The sequence below is a fragment of the Hemitrygon akajei genome, chromosome 6 (genome assembly GCF_048418815.1).
Source record: "Hemitrygon akajei chromosome 6, sHemAka1.3, whole genome shotgun sequence".
Classification (NCBI taxonomy): Eukaryota; Metazoa; Chordata; class Chondrichthyes; order Myliobatiformes; family Dasyatidae; genus Hemitrygon; species Hemitrygon akajei.
In genome coordinates, this window is record NC_133129.1 from 99925133 (window position 1) to 99938804 (window position 13672).

General features: G+C 41.7%; 1 protein-coding gene across 1 annotated transcript in view; it reads right to left on the reverse strand.

The window, feature by feature from the left end:
- Positions 1 to 13672, reverse strand: part of LOC140729824 (uncharacterized) — a 168385-nt gene that overhangs the window by 96081 nt on the left and 58632 nt on the right. Inside the window, exons 14-22 of the mRNA XM_073050036.1 lie at positions 11512 to 11570; positions 9208 to 9347; positions 7998 to 8066; positions 6672 to 6834; positions 5630 to 5806; positions 4769 to 4875; positions 3578 to 3645; positions 2134 to 2169; positions 395 to 401 (exon numbers count right to left, since the gene is read on the reverse strand). Coding sequence (XP_072906137.1) covers positions 395 to 401; positions 2134 to 2169; positions 3578 to 3645; positions 4769 to 4875; positions 5630 to 5806; positions 6672 to 6834; positions 7998 to 8066; positions 9208 to 9347; positions 11512 to 11570 — 826 coding nt within the window. The remainder of the gene's footprint in view (positions 1 to 394; positions 402 to 2133; positions 2170 to 3577; positions 3646 to 4768; positions 4876 to 5629; positions 5807 to 6671; positions 6835 to 7997; positions 8067 to 9207; positions 9348 to 11511; positions 11571 to 13672) is intronic.

Here is a 13672-nt window from a genome sequence, read left to right on the forward strand (position 1 = left end):
CAAGGTTAATATAGATTACAGGCATGGTAAACTTCACTCGAAACACTTAAATGACAAGTTGAATGAAATTTTGATACTTAAAGTTTTCATAGACTAAATAAGGAAACCTTTTTCCCCACTGGTGAAAAGACGGTCCTTTGCAGTGGATCATGCAAACATTCTTTGAACAGTCAACATGCTAAAGACAATAATGGATTGCTAGTCTGACATTGATCATTGAGGAGAAAGAAATTCTCAGCACTTATGTTTCATTACAATCTCTTCCTCTCCCTGTCTCTTTCTCGCCATCTCTCTCTCCCTCCCTCACTTTCTCTTCTCAGCACTATGATCGGAAAGCCTCTCTTTTCTGCTTCTGTCTCTTATTTTTATGTTAATTATCAGATAATCACTTGACCTGCTTTCTGAAAAGAAAAAAAGAGGCATTAATTTTTCTGACTGAGGTAAAATAGTTATTGAAAATCTTAATTAATATTGCCAATATTATCTCTATTATCTGATTTCTAAATAACAGAGCATTCCACGATTGATCTAATCATTGCTCTTGATTAATTTCATCCCTGGTCCTAGATTTAATTTGTAAATTGCATCAGGTACTTTTAGTCCAAAATACTGTCAGTGCTGTGAATCTGAGAAGGGTGGACCCAGTTCCCAGACTCCGTCCAGCCTTTTGAAACCAGGCTGTCATTCAGAGTGAGTTGGTCCAGGTAGGTCTCCTGCTTCTGGTTCAGGGAGTGTCAGACTAAAATCATCTCCCTCAGTATTAACTGAGATCATTTCCATTTAAGTCATTGCTTTTGTTCTGCTCTGACTGTTCAAAATACGCTCTTCACAACTAATTTGTAAGCATTGTGTATGAGGTGATAAAGGGAGCAGCTAGTAGCCATGTCTCTCAAGACCGAGAGTTAACAGGTGTAAGGCAGTCGGCTGATCTTGTCTCCCTTGGGCTCCTCACAACCCATGTCAGCAGTTTTCAATATTTACACAATCTGCAAAAGTGTTTCAATAATAAATATATTTAAAAATGTGTTCTGCTAGCAGCTCTACTTCATTAGTTAGAGGAAATTTTGTAAAGAGGAATCTTGTAAACTTCTACAAACGTATGCTGGAGCCCATTCTGACTGGTTGCATTTCTGCCTGATACAGACGATTTGATACACAGGATCAAATGAGGCTGCTGAGGGTTTTTCACTCAGCCAGTTTCATCACAGAGGGCATCTTCAAGAATGGTGCCTCGAGAAGGTGACATCCATCATCAAGGACCCTCACCATCCAGGACATGCCCTTTTCTCATTACTACCATTGGGAGGAGGTCACTCCGTGTTTTAGGAACAGCTTCTTCACCTCTGCCAGCAGATTCTTCAACAGTCCATAAGCCTTCTTATTCCTCCTTTGCACTATTCATATATTCTTGAAATTATAACACTTTTTGTCTTTTTTTTACTATATGTCTGCTACAAAACATATATCAGAGAGAATGTATCTGAACACACAAAAGTCTGCAGATGCTGGAAATCCAAAGCAACACACAGAAAATGCTGGAGAACTCAGCAGGCCAGGCAGCATCTATGGAAAAGAGTGCGCAGTTTCGGGCTGAGTCCCTTCATCAGGACTGAAAAAATCTCAATGCAGTATAACAGTAAATCACCGGATTACTTCCATCACATTCCACCTCCTTCAGAAAGACTGAGATTTGGTCAGGTTCATAGTCCAATTATTTTTAATATCTTATTTCATTTTAGGTAAGTTGCTGCCCAACACAATCTTAGTAAGTCCTGGGCTTGTCTGCAGCTGATTTGAAATGGGTTCAGATTTAACACATGAAGAAAGGATCCAACCGAGATTGCTGGTATCCTGTGTGTAAAAGGACCCATCCACATCTATCAACATCACTGCTCTGTGCAAAATTAACCTTACTGACTTACAATAGGGTTGATTGTACGCCTTGGGAGGATGGGATGAATGGCAAACATAGTGGCCTGTATAAAATGTATACTGGATTGCAAACTTGGTATTGGAATTTGAAGGCAGAGCAAATATTCTTAATATTAATACTTGCACTCCTGAAGACAATATTAACGTGACAGATCAGTTCCATCACCGGAGGGTAATCAGAACAGGAAGAATTTAAGCAGCATGTAGTCCTGTGATGTGCGGTCTTGAGATTTTCATCTGCAAAGTGAAAACAACAGTGAGTGTGTCTGACAACTAGAATGAAGTACAGAGAAATGTTTACCGTTCTGTTTAGACTTTATCTGGAGTAATTACATTCATCTCTGCCAATGCAGCTCAGAAAGGTGGGATGTAGCACATGTTTGCTGGAAAGATGCCAGAGGCTATATTGTGAGAGCAGGTTATGAAGAAAACACTAGCCGTCTTTCAGATATAAATCAGTAAAAATTTATATAACATCATTGATGTTGTAAAATATCCTGTTGGCAGGAGCATAGCCAAAATTTGGTTGAAAATGTTTGATGGGTGACCTGCTGAAAGTTTTAACATTCAGCACAGTGCAACACACACCTTACTTTTCAGGGAAAATGGGTATTTATCAGATAGCTGGGTGTGATTTATTAGGAACAAATGGGTATTATCAGAAACAATGGGTATTTATCAGGAACAATGGGTATTTATCAGAAACAACGGGTATTTATCAGAAACGGGTATTTTTCAGGAACAATGGGTATTTATCAGAAACAACGGGTATTATCAGAAACAATAGGTATTCATCGGAAACAATAGGTATTTTTCAGGAACAATGGGTATTTATCAGGAACAATGAATATTATTTATCAGGAAAAAAGGTATTATTTACCAAGAAGAAACGGGTATCATTTCCTAGGACCAATGGGTATTTATCAGGAACAATGGGTATTATTTATCAATAACAATGGGTATTATTTATCAGGAACCGTGGGTGTTATTTATCAGGATCTATGGGATTTATTTATCAGGAAAACTGGGTATACATCATGAACAATGGGTTATATTTATCAGAAAAATGGGTATTTATCAGGAACAATTGGTATTTTTTATCAGGAAAAATGGCTATTTTTCAGGAACAATGGGTATTTATCCGTAACAATGGGTTTTATTTATCAGGAAAAATGGGTATTACTTTGAAATTAATTCAGGAAATACTTTAGGAATCTTTTTCACATAAAGTTAGTGGAAGAATTGAAAGTTTTATCCAAAAAGCCGATGGATAAAGAGATCTATCAGAAGACGCTATGAACAGTTGATTTTTGTTCACAAACTTAACAGAGAACTCGAGAAATATTGTTTGGCAACAGATTAACTGCATCCTGCCATTCAAAGCATTCCTCCCCCCCCCCCCCCCCAAACACCGCTGTTCATAGTTCTGTTTTTCACTTGGTTTCATCTTACTGAAATTGTCATTGTACCGCACCTGCCCAATTATCTCTCTCACTCAGCTCCTTACAGCTGTCAGGTCAACTTTGCAACAGAACAACCTGCGAACTTTGAGACTGTGTGCAGAGTCCACTGCTCATATCACCGTCACTAGCCTGATGAGATCACTCATTCCCCTCCCAAACACCGGATTACCCAATAAACTTACCCTGGCAGATGAGTCCACGTCATCCAGTCTGGGCGTGATTCTGTTTAATTGTGCGTGCTTTGATTCACCTGAATATTGAAATGTTGGTGTTAGAAGACCTCATAATCTGCATATCTTTACAAGTTTGGCAATTGCCTGCAGACCAATGCTTTGAGAATATTCTGCAGCCTTAGCTATATTGAGAACCAACCTTCATGCATCCCCGACAGACACTCCCAACTTTCTGCATCATCACAAATCCCCAAGATCCGTCCAACAGAGCACTCGATGCAAGTGTGAGTACCAACATAGTTACCCAGAATACTCCACGTGCCCATCACTGCTGGTCTCATGTGGTTCCTGTTGTACCCCTCCCCTGCACTTCCACATACTGGCCCTTTCCCCCGCCCAGTATTGATACAGGGTCTCAACCCCGAACATGGTCCACAGCTGTTGCTTGACCTTCTGAGCTAAATTGTTCTCCACTTCTTAGCATCTGCCGTCCTGTGTTACTGCATGCTTCACAGCCTCACTAACTGATTTAATGCTTCCAGGCAAACTCAGATTAACATCTATCAGCATTTTGGACAAATCGGTGTGCTAGAACCAAAATCAAGCTATCAAACAGAACCCCACACACAAAGTGCTGGAGGAACTCGGCAGGTTAAGCAGCATCTATGGAAATAAATAAGCAGTCGACACTTCGGTCTGAGACCCCCCATCAGGGCTGAGAAGGAAGGGGAAAGATGCCAGAATTAAAAGGTGAGGGAGGGGAAGGGGATAGCTAGAAAGTGATAGGTGAAGCCAGGTGGGTAGGAAAAGTCAAGGGCTGGAGAGGAAGGAATCTAATAGGAGAGGAGAGTGGACTATAGGAGAAAGGGAAGGACGAGGAGGGGACCCTGGGTGAGTGATAAGCAGATGCAAAGAGGTAAGAGCAGAGTGGGGCGTAGAAGAGGAGGGGATGGGGAGGGAATAATTTTCTTTTACCAGAAATTGAAATTGATATTCATGGCATCGTGTGGATCCTCCACTCTGAGGGTGGTCTCATTTTGGCACAAGGGGGGTTAAGGACGAACATGTCAGAACCGGAATGGAAAAGGGAATTCAAAAAGTTTGGCCTACGGTAAGTCCCACTTTTATGTTTTATCAACACTGCACCTACTTGACACTATTTGCCTCCTTTTCCCCAAATTACACCTAAGTGTGTCTTACCGTAAAAATTCTCAGGTGCAGGATTTTCCAAAGTTAAATTTCGGGATGCACGCCAAATCCAGTCATCCTCAAACCACTGATTGGATGCATATCTCTCTGGTGTCTCCCTGTTGGATTAGCAAGTTATGAGCCTCTTTACCATTTCAATCTCAAAGAGAAATGAAACAGAATTCCTTCTTGCAAGGTTTAGCCCGCAGAGGAAAATTGGACTTATGAGGTAGATCAAATATGCCTAGTGGACACACTGAATATCATTATTTTTTCATTAATAACTGACATTTACTACCACACTCTGCCTTAAACATAAGGATTAATGAAGTAAAGGGGACTCTTCCCAGAGCTCTAAGCTAAATTTAATCCCTCAGCCAATGGTGCAATGGTGAAGATACCCTTCTCAGTACCAAGTTGGCATTTACGAGCCCTGAGGAGAAAGTGAAACTAAGTTACTAGCATTCAGTTCTGTAATCACAGGACAATTTACAATGACCAATTAACCTACTAACCAGTACATCTTTGGAATGCGGGAGGAAACCCTCACAGTCACGGGGAGAACGTCCAAACTCGTTACAGACAGTGGCAGCAATTGAACTCTGAACTCCCATGACCCAAGCTGTAAAAGTGTCGCATTAACTGCTGCGATACCATGGCGCACCAATTTAGTAACTGGTTCAATTCCCATTCCAGCATAAACAGAAGCCTTTGGTAGTGATATGAGGGAAGTCTATTTTCATGGGATGTATTCTGCTATTCAAAGACAGTGACCATTTATAAAGGCACCATCAATACTATAAAATGATCCCAATCGTTAAGCGTAAATGCCATTGAATGCAAGAAGTAGAAACTGGAAAAATGAAAGATTACCTTAATTTGAAGTCATTACTGGGTGCATATCGGTATCTTGTACAGCATACTGTCAGAGTGACCAGCACAGTTATGATTATCAGAGCAATGGCTACTGTTACCAGGATTAGCGCCAGTATGTTGACTGGGAACTGGCAGTTTTCTCCAATGTACCAATACTTTCTCGAAGTATTGCAACTGAAATCAAAAGCAAATAGTTGGATTTATTTGAAACTACTAAAGAGATGTGCAAAGACAAAACCTCCCTCTAGTTTTCTAGAGAAAACATCTACCCCCCTCTCCCCTCTTTTGCTGTTCCCCGCTTTGTTCCTCCCAGCAAACTTTGCCACATTCAACCCATGGCCAGCAATTGATGAAAATTTAGCACTGATTTCAAACCACACAGATCATTAAAAGTCAGATCAAATCAAGGACAGTAGGTAAAATAGTTTTGCATAGAAAACTGAATGATTAATTTTCCGATCCTCCACTTCAGGGTTAGGATATAGGCTGTGACCATTCTATAATCCATTATGTTGGGACTGCAAACATCTCTAACAGGGAATACTGTATACCTGTACATATTAGTGAAGTTCTCTTATTTAATTGCCCAAACATCCACCCTATAGCTGACTAGATTTTATACCTACAAACTATTTAATGAAAGTGAAAGAAAAACATGTTTCTAGAATTGTTTTGGAGAGTAAATCTTAAACCCAAGGGAATTCTGTATCACATGCCCTGTTTCATCAGGAAGGAGGTACTGGAACCTGAAGACACACACTCAATGATTCAAGAGCAGCTTCTTCCCTTCTGCCATCTGATTCTAAACATGATTCTAAATATGATTGATATTTGCAATCAGAAAGCTCATCAGTTTGAAAACGGACAATTATTTTTCTTTCTCTTTCACGGATGCTGCCTAACTTGCTGAGTATTTCCAGGAGCTTTTGCAGAAATGTTCAGCAGCTCCAAGTCTTGATTTTCCTGTGGATAATCAGGCCTCACTAAGACTTATCATTTTTATAATGAATCAATTATAATTATAATAGTTAAAACTTACAAGCATCTAGGGCCATTCTTTGTCAATCCACATTTCCCATATATGCACTGTAAAGGGTCTTTGCTCTCCTTGTTACATCTCGATACACAGAGCCATCCCAGAGAAGTATTTTCAGCCTTGAAATACGACTTGAACTCCTCCGCAGTGTTCGTAGTGCAATCAACTGTTAAATGAAGTGTGTTACTGAGTCATAATATCATTATCTTCCCGGTATCCCCCATCCAACCAGCAAGCCCTTCACCCATCCATTTGTGCAGTTCCCACGTCAGAATGTCCTGAGCTTGCTGCAGTTTATCTTTTATACAGCTGGCTAATTATGTCTGGTCAAATTCTCACTTCTCTTTCATCCAGAAGATCCAGTTTTTATTTAGCACTTCTTTCATTAACTTGACTTGAAATGCTTTATCATTTACATGCATAAAGGGAGTCCAAGGTCTTAATTTTGCTCCCTTGGCCTTCCTTTATGCATGTAAATTCGTATGATTATTTAATTGTTTTAGTCAGATTCTTTCCCATCTCTCACCAGTACCTGGAGTTCTGCCAGAACTGGGATCTGAGGAACATGGAACCTTGCTTTTACAGGGCAACACAGTAGCATAGTGGTTAGCACAACACTCAACAGTACCAGCAACCCGGGTTCTATTCCCTCTGCTGTCTGTAAGGAGTTCTTGCACGTTCTCTCCATGACCTCATGAGTTTCACGGAGTGCTCCAGTCTCCTCCCAGTCCAAAGACGTACCGGTTGGTTGGTTATTTGGTCATTGTAAATTGTCCCGTGATTAAGTTTGGATTAAATTCGGGGTTGCAGGGTGACAAAGTTCAAAGGGCTGGAAGGGCTTATTCACTCTGTATCTCAATAAATCAATTATAGGCAATTCTCCTAACTGAGATATATCCCATGATATTTGGTTCAGTGACTCTTTCTGTGAAAGACCAGAGAGGTAAACACACCATATTTAGCCAGACAACCCTTATAACCAGTACATGGTTGAGATCAATTCGGAGAGCATGTTTGGAAAACAGAAATAATGACTAATCACACACAAAATGCCAATATCTGACAATTAGTATAGGAAGGAGGCAGTTGATATTTTTTCTTCAGAATATTGTGTCTCTGTTCCCTCTCTTTTTTATTTTAAAACAATTACTTATAGAGAATCCATATTCAGTCAAAGGAGGAAGATTCAAATTCAAGAATTCATATTCTAAAGCATTGAAGCAGTAAACCAAAATTATTAATAATTTAAGGCTGCATATACTATGACGATCCGATTGAGGTTCACTTGTGTTATTTTTGCAGAGTTCAGACTGAGAATGTAAAACTTACCAGTCACGTCTTTATTTGTGAATGATACATTTTTGAAATTGGGAGAGAGTTGAAGTCCCGTACAGTGTTCTGAAATATTGATTATTATACAATTAAAACAGGAAACAAAAACTGTTAACTCTGAATTAAGCACATGATGAATTTCAGACTTGGTTGGGGTTGTGATAAATATTCATTTGCACAGCATGTTATCTTTCACCCTCTTATGGGTTTGTTAGCAAAGTCGTCAGTACAAGTGATTCACCATCACTGTGCTTTATTTGTTTAAAGGAGGTGAACATCACTGTTTATTGATTACGGATTGGCATTCAACACCATCATATCTTACCCTCAGTACTGACCAACAAGCTCCAAAACATGGGCATCGTTACCTCCCTCAGCAACTAGTTCCTTAACTTGCTCAACAGGAGACCACAGTCAGTATGGATTGGAAATAACATCTCCTCCTCACTGACAATCAACAATGTCCCACCTCGATGCGTGTTTATCCCACTGCTCTACTCCCTCTACACCCACGACTGAGCGGATAGGTACAGCTCAAACACCACTTATAAATTGGCCAGTGACAAAACCATTCTTTGCAGAACTTTGGATGTTTCAAGGAGGCATACAGGAGTGAGCTAGAGCAGCTGGTTAAGTGACGTCACAACAGCAACCTTGAATCAACATATTGATTGCGGACTTCGGGAAGGGGAAGTCGAGGGAATACACACTAGTCCTCGTCTAGGGATCAGTAGTGGAAAGAGTGAGCAGTTTCAAGTTCCTGGATGTCAACATTTCTGAAGATCTTTCCTGGGCCCAACAGCTACAAAGAAGGCATGACAGTGACTATATTTCATGAGGGGTTTGAGGAAGCTTGGTATGTCAGCAAGGACTCTCGCAAGTTTCTACGGGTGTACCGTGCAGAGCATTCTAAAGGGTTGCATCACAGCCTGGGAAGGTGCACCCCTTGCACAGGATTGGAAAAAGCTGCTGAAAGTTGCAGCTTATTTCAATCCAGTGCAGCACCCCTACCCACACCCCGATACCAGGTAGTGATGCAACCTGTCTCAATGCCCTCCACAGTGCATCTGTAGAAATTTGCGAGTGTCTTTGGTGACATGCCAAACCTCCTCTAACGCCTCCTGAAATGCAGCTGCTACTGTGCCTTTCTGATGAGCAAGTCAAAGTGAATGCTTAAGTACAACAGAGAACAGAATTGATCCATCACCTGATATGTGGCTATTAGTGCAGTTTGTTTCATTTAAGTTTGATTTAATCGATTGCTCTGTTCTTCTTATCGTGTTTTCATTGAACGTTTGTGTTTCTGTGCGAAAGATCACCTTGTGGTCCACAATAATACTGCCCGGTCTTGAAAAATAAGAAACCAGAAATAAGGCAGGTTAAGTTACATTTCACACTATGTCCCTGAAAGAATACAGTTTTATCTTGATTAAGATCTGTAAATAGATGAGGTAAGGTCAAATGAAGGCTCTCAGTTCAATCATTTTTGCAATTGTACATTAAAGTGAAATCCAGCCCAGGAGCCCCCTAAGCCTTTATCATGGATCAAAATAAGGTGTTGTGTTGCCAGAATACTTTCCCAAAAGGCCAAAGAAAGTGCATTTAATGGAGTGTGTCACCTGAGTGTCGGGTTGGGTCGAACAAAGCCTCTCTGCCATTGGAATAGCCAGTGGACAATTGAGGAAATTGTATTCAAGGGAAAGGGGTGATATTTGCAAAAAAGGAGCTTTCAAAAAGGTACTAGGTAAATATTTAAAGATTAAATAATCACATAGTTCACACAAAAGAATATTGGAGGAGATCAACAGGTCAGGCAGCATCTATGGAAATGAATAAACAGTCGACATTTCGGGCCGAGATCCCTCATCGGGACTGGAAAGGAAAGGGGGAAGATTCCGGATGATAAAGGTGGGGGGCTGGGTGTGGTGGAGAGGGAGGAGAAGGAGGCTAGCTGGAAGGCGATAGCTGAAGCCAGGTGTGCGGGAAAGGTAAATGGCTGGAGAAGAAGGGATCCGATAGGAGAGGAGAGTGGACCATAGGAGAAAGGGAAGGAGGAGGAGACACAGTGGGAGGTGATAGGCAGGTGAGATGAGGTAAGAGGCCAGACTGGAAACTACAGGAAGATGGGAGTGGCTGAACTGTGGCTGTGGCCTGCTCCGGCTGCAGTGATGACTGGTTTCATGTCTGTGTAAGCTTCAGTTCTGAATGCTGATCGCTTTCATTGTTTGCAGGATTTTTTACACGTTGGGCCTTTGACGGTCATTTTTAAATTGGTCTATTGGGTTTCTTTGTTTTGTGGCTGCCTGTAAGGAGATGAATCTCAAGTTTGTACAAAGTAGATACACTTTGATAATAAATGTACTTTGAACATTTGAATAAATACCCTTGTTCCTTGGAGAACTACATCGAGATTACAGAACAGAAACAAATCATTTGTTAATATGGGAGAATAAGAGATTTAAGTTTAATATAGAATTGAGTGCTTGAAGATCACCAGACTTGGTAGGCTGAACTGCCTTTTGTCTGTGCTGTATTCCTCATTGACTTTTGATGTTTTTGTCCAACTGTTCCACACATACAGAAATGCCACTGTCATCATTCCTTTTAAAAATCTCCCCCTTGAGTCCGAATTATCATTCAGCCCATCCATGTCGTTTACCTCAATTGCTCCCTGTGGTGATCGAGTTTATATTCTCATCTCAGCCGCTAAGATCTGTATCGATTCCCATTGAGTTTTTTGTCATTTTCTTATGCTAATGATCTCCAGTTTGGCTCGATGCAGTTTTCCTTTAGACAGAGGCATTGCCAAGCTGTGTCTCGATAGAGTCATAGTGGTAACCCACATGGAAACAGGCCATTTGGCCCCTCACATCCATGCCAGCCTGTGTGTACTAATGCTCTGCACTTGGTCCGTACTCAATGATTCCCAACCATTTCAACTGCTCATCTGGAGCTGTCTTAAATGTTGTCAGCAACACCACTTCATCTGCTCCATAGGGCAGTGCAGACCAGGATGGAATTTATTGCAAACTATTGTCAGTGATTGATTTTAACAAAGAAAAAAAATAGAAACAATGTAGATTAAATGCTACGAAGAGAAAGCTGGTAGCTCAGGTTGATTGCTTGTTTGCAGGGCAGGGTTGTTTGCCGGGCTTGGAGGTTGGGTCCCAAATGTTTCGCCACCAATTCTTAGAAGCTTGGTTCACAACAGAAAACTCTATTAACAAGCAGATTGAACAGGACGCCATTTCCAGGGTGGTGAGAGTGCAGAATGGGTCTCCAGCAGAACGGGTAGATGCAAACTCAATTCCAACACTTCAGAGAAGTTTGGATGAGGGAGGAATATAGGGCTACGATCCAGGTACAGGGAGATGACACCAGGCACAAGGCCATGATAGCACACACCAAATGGGCCAAAAAGCCTGTTTCTGCGCGGTCGTGTTCTGTGACTCAGTCTTTGTCACAGTGATAAAATTTATCAGTTCAGGCTAAATTTTGCTAAGATAGTTACCGTGTTTTTATAATCTTGACATCAGAGTATCCAGGGATTCCACCATATACACGTTTCATCTGAAAGGGAAAATTGAACAGGTTGATTAGTATGGATAGGTGTGGGTGCACAGAAATATTAGATGTTTACATTATAGGTCATATTTGGCTTTAATGAGACATGTTTGACTTCACAAATTCGGCAAGAATACTGCAGTTCCACTGTTCCATTGAATATACATATATATATATATATATATATATATTCAATTAAGTAAGTAGTGTAGAAGGTAGAGAGGGCTCATGAGTGGAAGAAGTTGTTCCTGAACCACTGAGTGTGTGTTTTCAGCTTTCTGTACTTCCTGATGGCAGCAATGAGAACAGGTCATGTCCTGGATGCTGGGGAGGTTAGTGCCCTTGGTGGAGCTGACTCAGTTTATGAATTTTTAAGAGGCTAAGTTTAACTTGCAGACCTGGGGATCCCAGGAGTCAAGTGGTGATCAGTAAAGGCAGGATTGATAGCAGAAAGGATGGCAGAGAAATGGAAGGAGAGTTTCGGATGAGCTGATGTTTGCGGAAAGTGGAGGGTGAAGTTAGGTTGTTACTGTCGGAAAGGGTCAAGCTTGTGTTAGGTGCCTTCAGTATATCTGCTAACTAACCTGGTGTTGAGTGTCATTTGCTAAAGATGTGTATTGAGGAAGGGAGAGGACAAAAGGAATTGAGGCCTCTGTCACTCAGGATTGAGCATGGATGTTGTATCCTAGCTGTCTAGGGACAAGTGAGATACACCAATTAACAGCATCTAGAGTGTTCCAGGACCGGTGGGATCTGCCGAGAGGGGGGGGGGTTAACAGCATCTAGAGTGTTCCAGAACCGGTGGGATCTGCCGGGAGGGGGGTGGTTAACAGCATCTAGAGTGTTCCAGGACCGGTGGGCTCTGCCGGGGGGTGAGGGGGGGGGGGGTTAACAGCATCTAGAGTGTTCCAGGACCGGTGGGCTCTGCCGGGGGGTGAGGGGGGGGGGGGTTAACAGCATCTAGAGTGTTCCAGGACCGGTGGGCTCTGCCGGGAGGGGGGGGGGGGGTTAACAGCAACGTGTCGCAACGACACAATGTCAGCAAGACCAAAGAGCTGATGGTGGCCTTCAGGAAGGGTAAAATGAGGAACACAAACCAATCCTCATGGAGGGATCAGAAGTGACAGGAGTGAGCAATTTCAACTCCTGGGTGTCAATCTCTCTGAGGACCTAACCTGGACGCAACATGTTGATGCAACCATAAAGAAGGCCAGATAGCTGCTAAATTTCATTAGGAGTTTGAGATTTGATTTGTCAACTAAAACACTCAAAAACTTCTTCAAGTGGAGAGCATTCTGAATAGCTGCATCACCGTCTGGTATGGGGTGTGATGCACAAGATCAAAATCAGTTGCAGAAACTTGTAAATTAGTCAGCTCCATCATGGGTAGCTTCTGAGGTAACCAGGACATCTTTAAGGAGTGGTGCCTTGGGCAGGCGGCGTCCATCATTAAAGATTCCCACCAGCCAGCACGTACCCTCTTCACGCTGTTACTGTCAGGGAGGAGGTACAGTTCCCTAAAGGCACACACTCGGTGATTCAGCAACAGCTACCATCCAATTCTAAATGGACATTGAACCCATGAACAATACCTCGCTACTAATTAATAGACGTATATATGCTTTCTGTAAATTCTGTGTTTTTCTCTGTATCTGTTTATCACGCACTGCAGTGACTGCTGTCACAAAGTTAACAAATTTCACCACATATGCCGGTGATACTAAACCTGTGCTAGAACTCTTGTGTGGACTGTTAATGAGAAGATTAGTATGGGTTTGGGGCAGAACAGTTTCACTAAGCAGATAACGATAATTGTCTCAGCAATTTTGTGATGCTGAGCTCAATGCCAAAACCTGCAGGGAATTGTTGCAAATGTGGACCCTCATTCAGTCACATTGTTTTGGCCATTTTTGTAGAGGTTAGAGATGAAGATCCCACCATATAGAAATAGCAGCAGAACCAGCTTCCAGTGGAATGTTGTCAGTAATATTATAGGGTGGTGGGGGTAAAGTTGATTAAGAGTTTAATAAACTTCAGGTACAAACACTCGCGTTCAGAATGTGATGAGATCAAAACCATTTCCAGTGGGGTCTCAATGTACATTACAG